The sequence below is a fragment of the Scardinius erythrophthalmus genome (genome assembly GCF_964197995.2).
Source record: "Scardinius erythrophthalmus genome assembly, chromosome: 5".
In the NCBI taxonomy this organism is placed as follows: Eukaryota; Metazoa; Chordata; class Actinopteri; order Cypriniformes; family Leuciscidae; genus Scardinius; species Scardinius erythrophthalmus.
Genome location: NC_138225.1, coordinates 11,800,702 through 11,822,688, shown reverse-complemented (window position 1 = coordinate 11,822,688; position 21,987 = coordinate 11,800,702). Strand labels below are relative to the sequence as shown.

The window sequence follows — 21,987 nt, the reverse complement described above, 5'->3', positions numbered from 1 at the left end:
ATTTATTCTCCCGAGTCTTTCTGGTAGAAATGGATCTTGAGGGCCAGATTTGAGAACCCCTGCTTTAGGTGCTCTCTACAAACCTTTGAATGGTAGTGATAACATTCTAGTTAATATCATTGTACACAAGAATCACAGTGATGCTCATTCTAATTCTCAGTCAGTTCAGAGTTTGATAGATTCTCTTGTCAAATTCTGCTCTGCTTTCATGGTCTGTCCCACCTTGTGCTACTTGTTCTGTCCCGATGTGGCACAGATACAGCTCTGCGGTGGGGAATCTACTTGGATTAGTTGAATGATGCAGGCTTATGGTCCTTCTGATGCTTTATTGATTGGGCTTTGGTCAGGCCCTGGAGAAGGCTGCTCTTTGGACTATAGTGACGGATCCTGTTGTTTGAGGGTTTCGGTTCAATGCGTCCTAAACCACAGCCTGTGTGGTGAGATCATTTGTGGTTGTCAGAGTAATTGGGCAGAGCACGGAGACTGGAAGACATACCACATCCACTATCAAATTTGCTTATCACTTTCACAATGATATTTTTAATCATATCTTTAATCATATGTCTCTTCTTGGCAATTATAATCACGATTTGGCTCAAAATAATTTACATTTCTCAGCTCAGAGGTTCATTAATAAGACACAGATCACAACCCTTTCGTTCACTGTAACCAATTATTACAAAATTTGCTATCCATCGTCCAATATCACATGTCTCTGTGCTAAAGGCATCTGATTGATGGTTTGTTATTTACAGTGGAGAAACTTTAGCCTCTGTACACAGACATTCTCAGTTTTATAGCTTTTGCGTTCGTCGCCCAATGCCCATCTGATCCAATCCTCCATCCAGCCTCTATTTAGGGGAGGAAACACGACCCATAAATCACCACTGTGCCCACGGACACCTCTCTTCTCTTAACGCTTTGTGATATATATGGGCTCGTGCGCCATAGCTGCCGTTATGGCAGGAGGAGCTCACGGAAAATTGGATATCAAGGCAAAGGGGGAAAACAGGAAATGGGCTTAAGGATAGCAATGTGATTGGGCCTGGGGGCAAGAGAGCAGAAATTAGCATAAGACGCACAGTAGGATACTTAAATTGGCCCAGAACTTGACAGCTGCATAGTAATTATTGCCCCTACTCTTTTCTCATGAATTCACAACGGGCAGTTGCATGAACACTAGCCCTTTTAATGGCACAATTCCCACAGCAGACTGGTGGGCGGAAGACATGAAGTTCAGCTTCATATTTATTTTTTTCTGTATTGCTGATGAAGAGAAAAGCACAAGTAATGACACTTAAAATGTCAGTTTATTTTCAGTTTGTTTATAAATGTTGCTATTTAAATATATTGGTGCAGAGTGGACGAAGTCGGCGGGTTATATCTTTATCTCACTGCCATCTGTTTGTATATAAGTGAGGATTCAGTTAATAACCTGAAAAACTAAAGCAATGAATTTCACATTTTCAAGTTAGCAATGATGTAGAGGAGTTAAGCCAAAAATGAAAATGATCATTTTTTCAATTGTGTTATGTTAGAAACAGACCAAAATTGATGTCAGTAAATCTCTCTGCTTGATAAAAAAAAAAAAAAAGGAAAGTTGAATGGGCTCGATGAAGTTTTTACTTAACAGATGCCTCAGAGTAGGGCTGGGAGATATAGCCAAAATGACTCTGTGTTTTATGATTTAATGCAAATTTATATAAACTTTAACAATTTTAACAAGCTTTTAAAATGTAATCAAATTTAAATATAACAATTAATTTACAACAAAACATTTTTATTTTAAGTCAAATAAGATTCTGCACAACAGAACTGTATAAATGTAATACATGGATGTAAAAATATCTTGTTTGTAAGATATTCCTTAAATAATCACATTATAATTACTTTGACAATTACCTTTAAGTATATAGTAGTGATATATTTCTGTCATCATTTCTTAAAGTTAAACCGAACTTTTTATTTTGACGGGTTGTCGTGAAGATCTTTCCGTTAATTTCAGTTCTACCAGAAAGACTTGGGAGATAGAATTATATAACAAAGCATATATTTATTAACAGCCCAGCAAGCAAATATTTATAAAGTTCTTTGGCGTAGGCCCCGTCCATAGCGCGCAATCCGAGGGTAACGGAAACTGCATTTCCTGCCTGAAGGGGACCCCCGGGAGGTATGGGAAGGGACCATCCTGGTGGTGGTGGGGAGGATAGAGGGGAAGGGACCATCCTGGTGGTGGTGGGGAGGATAGAGGGGAAGGGACCATCCTGGTGGTGGTGGGGAGGATGGAGGTAATTGGCAGCGTCAGCATCTGCGAACTCAGACATGTGTAAGTACCAGTCTTTTATACTGCAAGTATTAGCACATGATTGGTTAGATGTGGGGGTAATAAGCTAAAGCTTTCATTTTCAGTGTGTTTTTGATGGTAGTTTTTCTCAAAAGAAACGTTGAAAATCTTGTGAGGTGACTCTCAAAGCAACTCTGGAGATGAAATTCATGTGATCATGTCCTCATATGCTGTATTGAGATGGGAGACGTTGAAAACACCATGTGCGTCACATTGGTGTGAGTTTGTGTATCAGACGATCTTTTACGTAGAGACACACAGAAATCACTTATTAGAAACATGCACTGACTGGCTGTTGTCGCTTATATTTGGCTGTTAGATTAAAGGTGAACTAAGTAACTTTTTTACCTTAACTGAACAGCTTCGGAGTCATTGGAATGGTTACATTACTTATTTCGGGTTGAATGGTGGTCGTTTCGCACCCCCCTGGTGCCCGTGAGCGGAAAATACGCACTTGCAACTTTGGCCCGCCGCGTCAGGAAGTCTTGCGTGATATCAGGTCTCGCGATGTAAACAATTGCTTTACGGCCAAAAGAAATCTGCTAAAATGCTGTCATTATTGCGCTCCCTCACGCTGTCCGAACCCGAATGAAGAAGACGTTTTAAAGAATGTCCCATCTGCTTTGATGTCGTTGATCTACTAGCCTCTGGTGTCCGAGAATCGCCTACGAGTTTTTACAACAGTGTTGACAAATATCTATTCCGAAGCTGTGGGGGGAGCTCTAGAGAGAAACCTGCGAGCAAAAAGCGAGAATACAGCGAAGAAATCCCGAAGTTACTGAGCCCCGCTTTAATCAATATCGAGTAAAAATGTCCAGAGCTTATCATCCTTGTTAACATACATTTTATCTCGATCTCAAATTATATAGTTTATCACCCAGCCTTACCTCAGAGCTTAATAAAATAATAGTTGCAATGTTTTCCTGAACTGAAATAATGAAATGCAATTCATTAATGTGCATTGTATGTGCAATGTGCTGCAATTCATTTAAATCTATTGTATAATCTATAGTAGATTTCTTTTCCTTGGTCAAAATGTGTTCCTGTGGCTTAAAGTCCCCGTGAACCGGAAGTTGCAAACGACTTTTCTCCAGTGCTGTGACGTATTTCCCAGTGAAACGGAATATTGAACAGAGGGCAGGGTTTTACTCTAGCGCTCCTCCTCTCTATCTCTCGCTCATAACAGACTAACGGTTTGAGGGGAGTGGTTAAGCGTTGCCCAAACCAATTCCTCAAACCTACGTCATCAGAGAAGGTCCTCCAATGCAGAGGGGAGGGGCATTTTCAGATTTTGATTAAAGATTACCATGGTAAAAAATTTTTTTTTTTTATATTTTCTTGCACGGATTAATTGTTCACCACAAGACTAGTAATATGCGCTAACAAAGTAAATAGGGTCAATTTTGGTTTCATGGGGACTTTAAATCCTAGGGAGCACACACTGGCAATTTTTTTAGCTTTGGATAGAAGCATCTGACAGATGCATAAATGTAAAATTATAATTTACATTTACATTCTAATCTTGGCTAGAAAAGTACCAAGAAATGACTAACCTAATTAGCTTACTGTTTGTTTTGATGGAGATTTTCATTAATATATAAGGAATAGTAAATAGTTTTTCAGTTTCCAGTTCTTTTTTGATGTCTGTGTTTTTGGAACAGTCTGCCAAATTACTGGAGGAATCTGCAAATTGAGTTTAGATTAATTAGATGTTATCTCCTTGGCCGGGTTTGGTGTATCTTGTTATAAAGTATGCTACAGCCAGTTATGACTGTGTTGCTTCTTACAACAAGTTTATGTGGAGTTAGAAAATGGGTAAATTGTTGGTAAATTGTCAGCACAGAGGTGTAAACATGGAACTGAATATGCCGCAGTTATTTCACTAAAATCTCACCAGAAAAAAAAAAAAAAAACACCAAAATAAATAAGCCAGATTTGCCAAGCCCACAGGGGCTGGCACATTTGGAAATAAAATCCCCCAGTTTCAGTTGCTAGTCCCTCCGTTACAACCCACTCACACACACCAAGCCAAACTGAAAAAACAAGTATCATCGCATATGCCAGGTTATGCAATAGAGAGAGAAAAATACATCCTCTCACAGATGTCTGCACATTTACACATCATCCTGTATTACTGCTGGCTTGCATTTATTCAAATGTATTTTTCATTCTACAAAGAGACAGTTTTCAGATGTATTGATATCTTGAGGATTTGTAATGCCGCTTTTTGTGTTTCTTCATGTGTGTGAATGCAATCTAATGAACTTTGAAATGGACTCTCTTTCAGTGTTTGGGGTATATAAGAAAATAACGTTTGTGTATTGATTGTGGGAAAAAGAATCTGTAATATTTTATTAGATCTAATAACCCAGTCAGTGGTGAATGGAGCTAAATGGATGGATTTTTTCCCTACTGGTTGAGTCAATAGCAAGGTATCACCATTACTCATTCACAGTACTTAACCTGAAGTGACTGACCCCTAGAGGATGATAACAGAACTAAATTTGACTTGTATTTTTTAATTCATCTTCGTTTTTATTGCATTAAAATTTTATCAGACCATGCAAAACACAACTGTATACTAATGCTTAAACCTTATTCCAATCCAGGTTTAATGTGCAGAGTAAACAATAACAATAAGTAAGTACTTCGTTGACTGATTTCCCAGAGTCTGTACATTTTTTTTTTTACAGTGACACTGGCAAAATCAAAGTATTACTGTTTGTTGGGCTGTACCATTTGCCAACATCTGGCTCAACCAATGAGTGCAAAGGCGGGACCACCTTTTTGTCTGATCAGTAGAGTGCAACAGTGCCCTCCAACTTTCTCAGCGGCTTTGGTTCTGGAACTACATATATTTTTAAAAAAGTCTTTGTTTAAGAGTTATAAGCCATGAACCAAACCAACCAGCTATAAGGTGAATCACAACATTACAAACATTGACTTAAACCAAAAAGGTATTTGTATATCGCAAATTTAAAAACAATGGAGGAATATAAAACTATTGATTTAAAGATGTTTATTATATAACACATTTTTTATGTTTATTGTATTAAATGCACACAAATATTTAAGAAGTTTGAGAGCATAGGAAAACTAACTCTACGTCATTTGCAGTGTTTCATGGGAGTGGATGGGCGCTAAAGTGTTATTTTGGCACAATTTGTCACAATTCTCTGATTGGTGGAGATTTCTCTGCTGAATCATGATTAATGTAGTTTTTCACCTGGAATTCTACTTTTAAGCATAATTGAAATAAAAAGAACTGATTCTCCATAGCTCAGGTCTATGGAGAAAAGGAATGGGATTATTCATTTTGGAACCCGACTGTTGTGCTTTATAGAAGAGGGAAAGGGAAAAGCTGTGTGGATACAAGCAATCCTGGTGAAGGAACAGTATATATACTGCTTATACAATAAAATATTGATAAATTGCCATTGTTTTCTTATGCCGCTATGCTAGTCTGTATTAGTTTCACTTTTGCGTGAACAACTGTAGGGAATCAATTGTATCACAATCTGTATCATGCCATCACCTATACTCAGCCTGAACAATAAAGTAAAGTGACACCCACCCCCATAAAAACACAAACACATGTTGTTTATGCACTAATCTTTGTCATTCCTCTCTAAGAGGTATTCTTGTGCTACGCATATCCAATCAGTCATCTCTGTCCCAAGCACTTATAAAATGCATTCGGCCCAGACAGGTGACCAGTCAAAGAGCATTATCCATCCCTTTGTCTGACCGAGCTCGCATTCCGCTGCTACGCTTCCCATTTGACAGAGACGATTTATAATGCACGCTGACACCTGTAAAGTACAAGCTACCTCATTCTCTTCTCCTCCACTTGAGGAGTGTGAAATTCATTAGTTGAATGGTTATAAAGAGATTAGGAATGTGACGTAATGGATCTCAATTATGATTTATTCAGTCTGGTTGCATGAGAGAACTGCAGCTGGATCTCTTGAATATGAAGAGGCGTGCAAGAGTGTGTGTTTGTATGCAGTGTTTGTGTTTGTGTGTCTTTTTATGTGGAAGCAGCTCATTCATGCCAAGAGACTCAGAGAGTAGCGCTACTTCCAGTTTTTTTTTTTTTTTTTTTTTGTGGCTTGTTATTAATGTCATCATACAATTTTTTTTTCTTTTTTTCGTTGAGCTGTGTGGTTGTTTGGCTAGTAGGTTGGCCTGCATTGTTTTTATTTTTACTGGTGTGTCATAGCACATATTTTTAGTAGTATTTTTTAGCTGTATATGTAGCTAAGTGGAATAAAGTAGATATGAACCTATAGCCTTCATTCATTCATCATGTTTATCTGTCAGGACGCCAGATGAAAAACTGCTCATGTTAAAGACAGGTAGATTTTTCCTCCTCTGTTGTATTGTCTCCTCCTTTGTTTTTCTCTCATTCCCATTCCTCTTCTAAACACACACACACACACACACACACACACACACACACACACACACACACACACACACACACACACACACACACACACACACACACACACACACACACACACACACACACACACACACACACACACACAGTTGTTTTCTCATTCTCTCATTCTGTCAGTAGCTGTAGTTGTGATACACTCCTGGCCCCACATGTGTGAGTAGAAGATCGGTGAGGTTTCTACCTGCCTGATTTTAATGCACATTTAATGCATAAGCCATATAAGACTAAACATCTGACAGAGTTTAATACAATTACAAGTAGTATTCTGTATTTATTTATGAATGATTGGCGCGAATGCACTTGTCACCAGTGATATATCAGTGCAAAAATTTCAATTTCTTCACTAACCAGCTGCAGTCCAGTTTAACCCGGTTTTAAGATGCAGCATGGGACTTTCAGTTAAATCAGTTCTTTTTAGCATAAACATGCCCACTTTTTATGTAAATTAGGCTTATAGATTTGCAGTGAACTGTTTACTGTTTACTATCACCTTCCACTGAAAGTAGCCAGTTAACTAAATTGTTTCAAACAGATGTTTGTGTGCCTCACATCGAATCAAGTTCTTTCTACTCTGACACACATTCAGAGTAAACTCTGAAATCTCCAACCGATTTTTCTTATGCAATATATTGTATACAGTATATTAAACATGAAAAATCTGATTGGATATTTTGAAAAATTATTTGCATCTTTATACAGTATATACACTGTTAAAAGGTTTTGGGATTTTTTATGTTTTTGAAAGAAGTCTCTTGCGCTCACCAAGGCTACATTTGTTTGATCAAAAATCAAAATGTTTACAATTTTAATGTTTCTATTTTAATACATTTCAAAAGGTATTTATTATTGTGATGGCAAAGCTGAATTTTCAGCATCATTACTCCAATCTTTAGTGTCACATCAGAAATGTCCTTCAGAAATTGCCCATATCAATGTTGAAAATGGTTGTGCTGCTTAATTTTTTGTGGAAACTGTGATGATTTTTTTCAGGATTCTTTGATGAATAGAAATTTCAAAAGAACAGCATTTTTACTGTCACTTGTGATCAATTTAATGCATCATTACTGAATGAAAATATTAATTTATTTAAAAAAATCATACTGACCTCAAACTTTTGAATAGTGTATATTTATTTTACTATTCAATTTGTGTTTCATGTTTAATACATTGTATAATACGATGCAAATGTGGCAAAGAGACTAGATTCAATATATGAAAGGCGTTTTTTAAAGGCATTCACCTAGATACTTGCAGAGCTAGTAAATTTGGTCTTGTATATTGCACATTTGTTTAGTACTGTAAATGAGAAACACAAAACATATGCTGTAATTTAACAGAATAGCATATGTTAAACTAAACAGAACCAACAGAACTATCAACCATATTAATTACCAACAACTATTCTTTATAGTCCTTATAAGACTTTCAAACTGTGCGTTATTATGTAGCAAAAAAAAAAAAAAATGAAGCAAAGTTTACTTAGTGCAGCTCTTATTTTATATTTCCAATCTCTCCTGCCCTCTTTCTCTTTGTATGTCTAGTGGAGGTTTTGAGCTTCTCTCTCTGGATGGCGTTGTAATGACTCATTATCGCTATGGATACTGCGATAACTGACCTCTCCTCTCAGCGTAATTACCAGCCTTTTCATAATGTTAAAATGTCAATTATGGCCACGACCAGGCTTCCTCCGAGCTCTCGCTCTCATTTTCTGTCTCTCGCGCTTTCTTTTCTCTCCAATAAAGGAGTGTTTTCTCCTGAGAGGAATGTGTTCTCATGCTAAATATTTATGCGGTAAATACTTGAGGAGATGAATTCAGAGAGACCCAAACCCACATGAAGACCCATTAACCCTCTCTGAATGTGATGAAATGATTGCATAATTGAGAATATGATAATTAATCTTTGTCAAAGCCGAGCAATCGTGAGATATGAAACATCACAGTGCCAGCAGGCATCAGCTTTACATTAGAGAGACTTGCCTTTCCCTGCACCTCAATTTATTTCAGATTGTTATTTTCAAATCAATTTATCTGTGTTTGTGGTGGATTTCAGCTGTATTCCATCCATCATTTTATTAGGAGAGTAAAAAGACAGGGCTGAAAAGTTCCCAAAAATTGATTTGGGAAAGTTTCAAATGTATTTCAAATTTTATATAAATATATTCTAATATTTAAAAATATATATATATAATGGGATTAATTTAAGTTTATATAGAAATTAAACAGCAAATATCTCTTTCATATAGGACACAGAGATCCTGAACACAGCAATTCTGACTGGACGGCGCGTTGCCATGCCGGTAAAGGTTGTTTCTGTGGAACAGGACGGAACGGTGAGAGAGGTGGATGACCCCTTGACCTGCATCTCCACAGATGAGGACGTCCTCAAGGTGAGAGCTCACCTGCTTTATTTTGTGTTACCTTCTTCATCCTCTGCCCCCCCGCTCTCCATCAAAAGTTTAGACAGGTGGGGCCTTGCATTGTCGATAGATTTCATCAAGAGACAGGCTCCAGGGTGACTCAGGGAAGCCCAGACTGGTGGCAAAGAGGAGATGAACGGACAAGAAAAACAGCGGGTGCCTGTGAAAGGCATTTTTCCCTCCGCAAAGTTATTCTTTTTATTGGGTTTGAGTTACACTCTCAGAAATGCACACATACACAAAAAAAGACATTTCCAGAACTGAATAATTGTCTGGAAGACAAACGCGAGATGTGTCACATCACATGAAATGACTGAGCCGATGCAAATGAAGACATGAAAGGTAGCAGAACCCCCCCAAAAAAGAACGAAGGAATTATAAGGATGAAAAATTCTGATGTAACAGGAAGAAACACCTTAAAAGATAAACAAGCCAGCCACGTCATACCCGTCTGTTTATTCAATTCAACCTGTCTGGTTATTCTTATTCAATTCAGCAAGTAATTATTGCTGAAGATGTTTACAGTGCACACTGGTCATTTTACTGGACTTGTGGTTTTGGGTTTATCTGGTCCCAACTGGACGTGTTTCATAGATTTAATTTTTAATTTAAAAGTTTCTCTGTTGAAAATTAGCCAAATGTCTAGTGTGTAATGTAAGGTTTTTTTTTTTTTGAGTTTTTTAAAGTACATTTATTTAAAGGTATACACTATGTAACTTTAGGCCCTCTAGCGGTTAACCCTTATGTGCTGTTGGGGATGTTTTCATCCACTATGGGGTATTTTTTAGTCTAAATTTGGCCATAACTTTTTCTGTGTTTCAGCAAATGGAATGATTTTTGGTGACAAATCTTATTTTGACACATATTTTGGGAAAATGCTTTGAAATTTTTCAAAAACTCAACAGTACACTGTGGGCAAATTTACTACCCTTTCGTTATGTTTGTGGCTGAAAACAGCCACTACTTTAAACTGCTGTAAAAATTTATCAGATAAATATTTTTTTCAATTTTTTTTGCATAAATCTATTAATCAACCTCAGTCCTGCTCAAAAATACTAAATGTTTAAAAAAATTCAGGATTTTAACTCTTTAATTGCCAAATTTGTAAATGATGTCACTGATTTGGGAAAAAAACACACACAAAATGACTCATTTTCAATATAAAATGTGATTGTGGACTGGATTTTTTTTTACCTTTTATCACAGTCTTGGACATGTCAAAGATTAGAAACAACATTGGTTTTGATGCATTGTTAGTTTTTGTGCAGCATCAGATTTTAACTTTTTCTCCCTCATTTACTGTTCGTGGCTGTTTTTGCCCCATTGACTTCCATTATAACCACATTTTTTGATTGCAAAGCCATGACACCATATAATCATGCATTTTTGATTGTTGGTGGTTTTCCCTGTTGGGAAGAGGTAAAATTTGTAATTTTTACTGTTGATAACCGTGTGGCACCATTAACCCTTTAGATAGGCCTGTGCCAAAAAAAGCTTAGTTTCTGGCTTTTACATGGAGTTATATGGAGTATAACAGCATAATAAAGTGTGTGTGTGTGTGTGTGTGTGTGTGTGTGTGTGTGTGTGTGTGTGTGTACTCACCTTGATGCGTCTGAGAAAATCAAAATATGCACCTCAGCTCTCAGAACTGCATGGAGTAAACAAAAACAAAGTAAGTGTATTTATGCACCTGCTGCCTTTTGATGGTGAGAAATGCAGACTAAACAAAAACAAAGCAAGTGGATTTAAACGCGTGCATGCAAGCCTGCTGGTCATTTGATGGTGAGAAGAGCAGCAAGCAACATGAGAAAGGGCTTGACTTGTAGTGAAGTTTTAGAGATGATTATGCAGCCTGACCCCTCCAGCGAGCTGCAGGATGTTTCGTCTTCTCCCTCTGACACCACAGACTCAGGAGAGTCAGATCCTGATTTGGATGTGGCACCCTCATCATCCTCTCTAGCTTCCACTGAAGGCGAGGAGGATTCGGAGGATCCTGGATCTGGGTGGATTGGGAGAAACGGCGAAGTGTTGTTTTCCACTAACGTGGAGACAACTCTCTTTCTTCAGCCTGCCAGTGGCGTGACTCCAGGGCCGACGCGCTATGCCTTCGCAAGGGTCCAGAACATGGATTCCGTGTTCAATCTGTTTTTTACGGAGGAGATGATTGACCTCATTGTCAGCATGACTTGCGTCAACACATACATGTTTGTACAGTCATACAAACATGTATGACTATGCCTTGTGATGGCATAGCGCGTCGGCCCTGGAGTCACGCCACTGGCAGGCTGAAGAAAGAGAGTTGTCTCCACGTTAGTGGAAAACAACACTTCGCCGTTTCTCCCAATCCACCCAGATCCAGGATCCTCCGAATCCTCCTCGCCTTCAGTGGAAGCTAGAGAGGATGATGAGGGTGCCACATCCAAATCAGGATCTGACTCTCCTGAGTCTGTGGTGTCAGAGGGAGAAGACGATACATCCTGCAGCTCGCTGGAGGGGTCAGGCTTCATAATTATCTCTAAAACTTCACTACAAGTCAAGCCCTTTCTCATGTTGCTTGCTGCTCTTCTCACCATCAAATGACCAGCAGGCTTGCATGCACGCGTTTAAATCCACTTGCTTTGTTTTTGTTTAGTCTGCATTTCTCACCATCAAAAGGCAGCAGGTGCATAAATACACTTACTTTGTTTTTGTTTACTCCATGAAGTTCTGAGAGCTGAGGTGCATATTTTGATTTTCTCAGACGCATCAAGGTGAGTTCACACACACACACACACACACACACACACACACACACACACACACACACACACACACACACACACACACACACACACGCACACACACACACACACACACACACTTTATTATGCTGTTATACTCCATATAACTCAATGTAAAAGCCAGAAACTAAGCTTTTTTTGGCACAGGCCTATCTAAAGGGTTAATGGTGCCACCCGGTTATCAACAGTAAAAATTACAAATTTTACCTCTTCCCAACAGGGAAAACCACCAACAATCAAAAATGCATGATTATATGGTGTCATGGCTTTGCAATCAAAAAATGTGGTTATAATGGAAGTCAATGGGGCAAAAACAGCCACGAACAGTAAATGAGGGAGAAAAAGTTAAAATCTGATGCTGCACAAAAACTAACAATGCATCAAAACCAATGTTGTTTCTAATCTTTGACATGTCCAAGACTGTGATAAAAGGTAAAAAAAAATCCAGTCCACAATCACATTTTATATTGAAAATGAGTAATTTTGTGTTTTTTTTCCCCCCAAATCAGTGACATCATTTACGAATTTGGCAATTAAAGAGTTAAAATCCTGATTTTTTTTTAAACATTTAGTATTTTTGAGCAGGACTGAGGTTGATTAATAGATTAATGCAAAAAAAATTGAAAAAAATATTTATCTGATACATTTTTACAGCAGTTTAAAGTAGTGGCTGTTTTCAGCCACAAACATAACGAAAGGATGTAATTTCTAACAATGCACAAGGGTTAAAAAAATAAACGTAAAAAAAAAAAAAAAAAAAAACATGCATTTTGCAGAAGAACATTGGGGCGTTACTGTAGCTTCAGAATAGATAATGCTTTACAATGAACTCTTTTAGAGAGCTACTGTATATATGGCAATTCATCTGTTCAAATACCTTACTCACCTGTTGAGTAATAATAACAACGGCATCTCCGCTTCGCCTCTCTCAGTCTCTCAGTTCTCTCCATCTCTGAAAAGCCAAGCCAACCTTGATTCTAGTTTTATTACGACCTCTGTCACATTCTCTTTTTTGTCAGCAGACTCTCCTCTATTCTGTGTTTTTTAAAAACGGGTTATTCCCCCGGAGGTTTGAGATTTACCGTCTTCCATGTCCACCTTTCTCGCAATTTCCTGTGATAAACCTTCCCGTCAGGTCTATTTTTTTACACTTATATTAGGCTTACCATAGTGAAGCAGGGTTAGATAAAAACCTGTTTTGGAAGAAGGATTTATGATGTATTGATTATCAGTTTGGTTTGGTTTCTGAGAAAAAAAACAAAAAACATAGTGTACCTTCAAAAGGTGTGTGTGTCTGTGTGTCTGTGTGTGTGTGTGTGTGTACTACCATCCAAAGCTTTGGGGTCAGTAAGAAATTAGTATTTTATTCAGCAAAGATGCATTAACTTGGTCAAAAGTTTATGATGTTAACATTGATAATAATAAGAAATGTTTCTTGTGAATCAAATCAGCATTATATTTGAAAATATATTTGAATAGAAAACAGTTGTCTTAAATTGTAATAATATTACACAATATTACTGTTACATCAAATAAATGCAGCCTTAATGTGCATAAGAGACTTTTTTTCAAATAAAAATAAAAAATCTTGCCCCAAACTTTTGAACCGTACTATAAATTACTCTTACTCTGTTTCTTTCGTAAAATATAAAAACACTTGCTTTTTGGGGCCAATAGTCAATTTTACCCTTGGGGGTTGCGTGAAAGTAGCATCAGAGTCTGCGTTGTCATGCTCTCCTGAGCCCTCAGCTAATAACTGAACCTTCCCGATGCTGAGGCAATTTCCATTTACAAGCAGCAATATGTAGTTTAAATACAATCAATACCCAGTAACAATGAAAAACTCATTCCAGAGCTTTAATGCAAAGTTGAACAACAGAGCGTGTTATTAAGGGAATTACAGGACGCTCATTTTTTGTTGGTGTTGTGATGGGGGGGAAAGAGCATCAGGGTAGGAAGAGAATCTGCTTCATGACAGAAACATGTGGTGGGGAAATTGCGGCAGGTGTACCTGTCTACTTGCGGCTGTCATAAAGATGTGTGCTTGAACTCCGGGTGACATGCGTGACAGGTGTAAACAGGAAACATGACAGCATTGCAACTGAGGACGAGATACAGAAGTGCACCGTCAGGATAAACTCAACTACGGGAAAGGTTCAAAAGGCTAGCATATCCCAGCTTTATTTGTACAATATAAAAATAAACAAAGAAAAGAATAATGCTCGCAAACATACTTTCACCACATTCTCTTTCAATGGCGATAAATTAATTCATTCAGGGTTGAGCTAAAGGATAATGTTGTCTTTTATAAAAGATGTCACCTTGTCACATTGCCACCCTGCAGGTTCAGGTGTGAATGCGATCTTATCTTTATCGTCGCACGCTGTGGTTAATCAGTTCCGCGTTTGTGTGGGTTGAAGGGCTCTCGTAATGATGGCTGATCAAATAAATAAAGGAGTCGGCTAAAGAGATCCCATAGGCTTTAGCGCTCAAATCCCACTCTTTAACCAGCGTCTGTGAGAGCGAGGCCATGGCCTTAATTGGTTCCTGTGAAGACTCCCTCAGTAATGTCTGCGGTAATTGAATTTGACAAAGAACAAGAAGGACAGAGGCATGGAGGAAGGGGTGAGAGAATGTGTGTGTGTGTGTGTGTGTGTGTGTGTATACATGCTCAGACACATGGGGACACAAAACAAAGAGGATTATAAATCAATCTTTCACATCCTCACCCCTTTTTCTCAGTCTTTCACGGTGTGTTTTACTCTCTGTTGTAACACTTTCATTTATTGTGGAAAATCATCTGGTTTTACTGTATCTCGGCTAGTGTAGACACTGCAGGTGTCCTCTACGTAAGAGAGAGCACGGTGCGGAGAGGTGTACGGTGCTAATCCGTTTAATAACTCATTCACTTTGCAGTGACTGGCGGGCAGATTTCCGGCGAGCCCGTAATCGTGTAAAACTCTGATCAGGTTAGGAGCATCAGACCGCTCCTATTCTCAGGTTCAGCTGAGCAAGACAGAAACTAAATATATTTGTCAAGAGAGAGGTTTGAGTTGCAGTGTGTGTGTGTGTGTTCATTTTTAATTATTTATCTTCAGAAATCATTTCTTAGATATGATCAATTTTTCATTAAGATTACACAGTCTTTTTTCTAAATATGTTGTGGATCCTGAAGTGATTATTAATTCATCTGTATTCATTCGGTTTTATATTTTTAAAGTTTAAGGCTTTTTTTGCAGTTGAGTTTTGTCCAAAATAATCTTTTGGGAAGACAATTATGCTTAGCGTATTGCGTAATTAGGGAGAACAGGGCTAGCTGTCACTTTTCAGTCCAGTGAATATTGCTTAGGGTGAGTTTATTTGTTAAAAGTGCATTTTTCTATAAGGCGCATACCTCAAAGTCTTGGCTATAAAACGGCTATTGAACATTTCTACCATATTTGTCTAAGGTTATATGATACAGTTCATTGAATACTTGTCACAAAAGTTGTCAAAATAGAATCTGTCATTAAACACACATTTATCCACCTTATTATAATGCAAATGTAAACTAGTTCCTGTGAATGTGTGAGACTTATAGGTAAATATATTATAGTTAAATAACTATAGTTATATAACTATAATAACAAAGTAATTCTTAATCATTTTAATAATAAATTAAAATAGTATGATTACAAATACTAATTTGCAACATCAAGCAGCATAACAGACTGTTTTGTGTACAGCTTTTGGAAGCGGCTGACACCGCAATCCTTGCATATTCAAGTTAACTGTATCCTCTCTTACATTAAAAATAAGGTGGATAGGCTTTTCTTAGGGAAATTTAAACAGCAAAATGATTCTAAATTTTTTTTGTAACATTTAAAAACAGCTAACCCCATCTCTTTTACATATGGTTACTGTTCTATTTTCACATGGGTGATTTTGATATGATTAGAAAAGAGCAGGATCTTATAGTGCATAATCAGAAAAATTTCAATATAATGTGGACATAAACTGCTTATAACCCCCATAAACATCCCAGCCGCTAATCAATCACCGCAACGCCCTTTTAACTATATAGATCTAGCTTCTTTCTGAGCTTAGGATGTACAGTGGATATGGCTAAGCTCCCATAATACTGCTGTCTCTACCCAGTGGACCCGTAACTCACAACTAATGGACCCTGCGAGACCCTCCCAGGGGCTCTTTCCAGCTCTGGTAATAGCCTTTGACCTAACCTTCCTCTCTCTCTGAGCCCATGTGAGAGAGTGGGGAGGAAGCGGTTAACAAATCCCCCCCCCCCCCCCCAACCCTCATCTTCCCAAAGGGAGCTATTAAACACCTTTTTTAAAGCATTATCAGGGCTACCCGCTGCATGTGATGGCCAATAGAATTTTAACAAACGACAGGGTATCCGTTGGGCACCTTTCATCACAATCCATAAAACGGCTAAGCATGCCTGCTTAAAGGAATACGCCGACTTTTTGGGACTTTAGTTTATTCACCGTATACCCCAGAGTTAAATAAGTCCATACATACCCTTTTCATCTCCGTGTGTGCCGTAACTCTGTCTGACGCACCCACCGCTAGCCTAGCTTAGCACAAAGACTGAAGGTAAACGGCTCCAGCTAGCATACTGCTCCCAATAAGTGACAGATGTTTTGATTTGTATAGTCACAGCGTGTACAAATAACTAGGTCACATGAGACACAAACATTGTATACAATCCTGGGAACTATATTCTCAGAAGGCGAAGCACTGCTACTTGGGCGGAGTGATATGCTCGCAGCACCTGAGAAGCCCCATGATGAGGAGCAGAGAGTTTGCTCTGAGTTGAAGAAAAAATCACTCCACCCAAGTAGCAGTGCTTCGCCCTCTGAGAATATAGTTCCCAGTATGTATACGGTTAGAAGATGGCTGTGTCTCATGTGACCTTGTTATTTTTACACGCTGTGACTATACAAATCACAACATATAAATAGGAAAATGTTGGCGTAATTTTGTCACTTATTTGGAGCAGTATGCTAGCTGGAGCCGTTTACCTCCAGTCTTTGTGCTAAGCTAGGCTAGCGGTGGGTCCGTCAGACAGAGTTACAGCACGCACGGAGATGAAAAGAGTATGTATGGACTTATCTAACTCTGGGGGATACGGTGAATAAGCTAAAGTCCCAAAAAGTCGGCGTGTTCCTTCAACTTCTTGTATATTTATGTGTATTATCTTTCAAGCATAATGCTGGCAGATACTGTGAGTTATCTGACATGCAGCATGCTGACAGACATATGGAAACTTTCTGTTATGTTAAAAGGCCTTTTCTTCTGAATTATTCAACAATATGCTGGAGTTTTTTCACTATAAACACCTTAGAACAAAGCTTCCATCTGTGTTTGAGTGTGTGTGTGTGTGTGTGTGTGTGTGTGTGTGTGTGTGTGTGTGTGTGTGTGTGTGTGTGTGTGTGTGTGTGTGTGTGTGCCCAAACAGTACTCAAATCGACACCATGGAAAATGGGACTGGCATAGCTGCTAGTGCTGTGCAGTGATGGCAGTATTTTCTAATCAGATATGTTACAAGAGATTGACTTCACATGATATGATAGCATACTGTGTAAGTAACCAAATACACACGCTCACACAGATGGAACAACGCTTAAAGGTGTTTATGGGAAACAGTGACAGATTGTAGCGGAGATGCAGGGGCATTGGAGAAGAAAAGAGTCCCGAAGTTGACATTTAATGTTTATTGATAACTAGTAAATAAGTTTTTTGGCCCATTCATTTCGGTGAACCTGTCCATGTTTGAGGTCTTTTTGGCTTTATCGTTACTGCTCAACTGCTCCATTTTCTAAGGACACTATTTGTGGGAATATGTGTATCTTTTGACCTGTCTCAAAGAAGGGCTTTGTTTTTAGTTCATCTCCCAAAGAGAATATGTTGATGAAGGTTTAGACCACTAATAATAATATCAGACATATTGGGGACACCCATGACTTATATACGTATGCAAATATTATGTAAATGCCGCATATCAATTTCAGAAGTTTGAAAAGGACCTGACTTCCCATTCTAGGACAAACTGACTCGCAGAAATCAACCCGCCTGCTCCAAGTGTATCAGAGAGTCACCGAAGACATACAACTTTGAACATTTTGTCAATATTTACCCTTACCCTTTTGTTGTTTCATGTTTTTGATGTGTTTTAAGGCACCAGGTTTTAATGTGCACAAGAATGAAAGACATTTGAGAGCTATATGGTGTAGGGGAAGATAAACGACTTACATATTTAAGTTTATTTGTTCACAGATCTGACTTTTTTTTTCTACAACTGAAAAATATTTTGGGGAAAAGAAGACACTTACCAGGCAAACAAAATATGAGAGACTGGGGCAAGTTGTCACTTTTTTATTGCATGAACACATACCTTAAAGTCAACAAAACCAAAAAAGCTTGTAAACATTTCTACCATTTTTGCACACTGGAACAGTGGAATCTGCCATTTAGCAGCCTATTAGGCTTTTCAGATACATTTAAATAGAAAAACAACAGCTGCTAACAGCTTCACAAACACACAATATCGTTATTTCTGTTACAATAATTAAAATTATCACAGATAAATATTTAGTTCGGAAATAAACTCTGTCTACGGTAGTGATCAAAATAGACTAAGGGCCCTATCTTGCACCCAGCGCAATTGACTTTGTACACCGACGCATGTATCATTCCTATTTTGCACCTCCACAGAAGCACGTCGCTAAACTAGGGAATGAACTTGCGCTCCCTGGGCGGTTCAGCGCAAAAAAGGAGGCATGTTCCGGCGCAAACGTTCCTTCATGCTATTTTGCAGGTTTAGAAAACAATAGCGCCACTAACCAGGAAAAAATAAAGTTTAAAGTCAGTGACGCGTTGCGCATGTTATTCATATGCTATTTTAAGGGCGCATGCTTGGCCATAATCAATGTAGCGTGTGCACAACGCGCATACACTTTGATTCTCTCATCTACACAGAAGCAGCAGTTTTCATTTTTGCAAATCATACATTATTACGATAGATAGATAGATAGATAGATAGATAGATAGATAGATAGATAGATAGATAGATAGATAGATAGATAGATAGATAGATAGATAGATAGATAGATAGATAGATAGATAGATAGATAGATAGATAGATAGATAGATAGATAGATAGATAGATAGATTTATTATAAAAGCATACATCTAGCTTACACATTTACCCAAATTATCATACGCCTTTTTAACCGAAGTTAATTTGGGTGTTTCTCCATCCCCAACGTCCCTGACGAGAGTGTTGCTCTCCTCGGCTGTGAACCGCTCCTGGCGCGCGCCTGGCAAATCCGCCATTATAATAGGAATCTGCTTTAGAAAAAGGCGTCTGCTCTTAAAGGGAATGTGAGATGACGCTCTGATTGGTTTATTTCACGTTACGCCCAAACCACACCTATGAATAATGAAGCTACTTCAGACCAACCCATTTTAGATTTGCGCCGGGCGCAAGAGTCATTTATCCCGCCGGGAAAATAGCAACAGCGCCCAAGACCTGCCCACAAAGTTACTTGCGCTTTGCGCTTTGACACTTGCGTTTCAGATCGTTAAAATAGGGCCCTAAATCACCTTTTGAAAGTAACTTGTCTGAAGTTTTGAAAAAACACTGATTCATCCAGTAATGAAACAAGTGAAGTGTTTATGAGTGAGTCATTGAATCATTCATTCAAACCTATCAAATTAATTGTTTTTAAATAGACTGCAGCTATTGACATTTTGTCAGAATATCTAGTAAATTTTGCGTAGTTGTCTATTCAGAATCGTAGGAGAATCATGATAAAAACAATTATAAACATTTTTTAAATATCTATTTTAGGTGAACTTTTTCCTTTAATAATCAAGATGGAGCCGCAGTGTGAGTGTGTGTCGCACAGGTCGGTCTGTTTGAGCTCTATTGTCGCTCTACACTCAATTTAGTACTGCTTCTTTGTATATAACGTGCCACAATCCTTATCAGTCTAGTCATATTCATGTGATAAAGACTTGCTAAACATCGAACAATGGAATAATGGCACTGGGTAAACAAGACCAGATCTGCTTGCAAACTTTATGATTTAAAGTTTGCATCAAACTCTAAAATCAAAATTCTGAAATTGCCAAAATAATAAAAATTAGACAACATAAGAAGATGAATTCAGAGTTATTTATTAATGATTTAATTTCCATAAACTGGGATAGGTATCAGGCAATACCCAATATTCAGGATGCTTGGGATTCAAGGGAAAACACTTACCATGGATAAATGCGGAATTATACTGTAAATCTTTTTAGACAGAGAGACAAGGCCTGGGCTAAATTCCACACGACTAGAACAAATGAAAACTGGGAATATTATAGGACCCTAAGAAATTTATCAAAAACTATGACTCGTAATGCTAAATCAAATTATTATAAAGATTGTTTATCTAATAACTTTAAACAGTTTTGGAGTAATATAAATGTTTTATTAAACACCTCAGATAAATGTGCTATTAAGCAGATAAGAGATGAAAACATGATAGTTCACGATTCCCTATCTATCGCCCAAGTATTTGGTAAGTTTTTTTCTACTGTTTGTTCTAATCTAACATCCATTTATTCATGCATAAATAGTTATAATAAACCTTGCTAGATAGTACTTTTACCTTTACTAAAATAACACCTACAGAAGTTCTGAAGGTTACTGATCAGCTTAGTGCTAATAGTGGTGCTGGACTTGATGGAATTGAGCCCAGATATATTAAACTTGCCTCTCATATTCTCATGTATCCACTGGCTGATCTCTTTAACATGTCTTTACAAACCAGTGAACTACCAGCTATCTGGAAGTTTTCCCACATTACTCCAATTTACAAAGGAAGTGATATTCTTGATCCACAGAATTATAGACCTATATCAATAATTTGTGTTATTGCTAAAGTATTTAAAAAAGTAATTTATAATCAATCTTCAAAGTATCTTGAAAATAATAATATTTTATCACCTTCTCAATCTGGATTTAGGTCTAATTATTCAACAACTAGTGCTCTTCTAAAATTGACTAACGATGTATATTCACCATTTGGTAGTGGTGACCTTACAGGGGCTATCTTTATCGATCTTAAGAAGGCTTTTGATCTAGTTGATCATTATTTATTATTAGATATTCTGTATGCAGTTGGTCTTTCTCAAAACTCTTTATTATGGTTTAATTCTTATTTAAATAACAGAAAACAATGTGTTGTTATTCAAGGGAAACAATCTAATTTATTTATTCAAGAAAGAGATGTGCCACAGGGCTCAACATTGGGTCCTCTTATTTTTTCTATTTTCATCAATGATCTTCATTCATTGCTGAATGAATAAGCATTTAAGCATATTTGGAATTAGCTGAAGCCACATCAACAATAATCTTGCATGCAGATGAAAACACTGTGATTAAAGAAATAAGACTTAAGGTTAGCACCACACTTTTGAACTCTCGTTTGCCCCCCTCTCTCCTACTCTGTCTATTAATCTTTTTTTGCCTCTGTGTTTCTCTGTGACACTCTGATCATTTGCTGAGCTTTTAAGTCCCACGTCATGAATGCAAGGGAACAGGCAACTATGAGCACTATGATCAATCACAAAAAAATCTAATTATGCTAAGCTAAGTGCTTGAAGAGTGAACATAAGGAGAGTAAGCATAAGGAGAGAGAAATGTTTATACTATGTGGGTCTAATATCAGAGATCTTACTCTGTAGGTGTGCATTTTGAGAAATCACCTAAAGGGGAAGATTGACAGATGAAGTTTTAAACTCATAATGTACATTTAACAGTGCCAAATCCCCCCACAAGGCACTATGGGAGTCTCTATCCGCAGGCAGTGTCACATTTAGAAGCTGGAATCTGAATTTATCGCCTTCTGGAGTGGAAATGCTTTAAATTCAAATTCAATTACTGTGTAAACTCTGTAGAAGAAAGGCAAGCTTGGAGGAGCGG

At 37.8% G+C, this 21,987-nt stretch overlaps 1 protein-coding gene across 1 annotated transcript in view; it reads left to right on the top strand.

Annotated features, from left to right (window-relative positions):
• Positions 1–21,987, top strand: part of LOC308691033 (transmembrane protein 132C) — a gene marked incomplete at both ends in the record, with an annotated part of 249,915 nt that overhangs the window by 200,547 nt on the left and 27,381 nt on the right. The window contains one exon of the mRNA XM_081365884.1: positions 9,055–9,198. Within this exon, the coding sequence (XP_081222010.1) occupies positions 9,055–9,198 (144 nt within the window). The remainder of the gene's footprint in view (positions 1–9,054; positions 9,199–21,987) is intronic.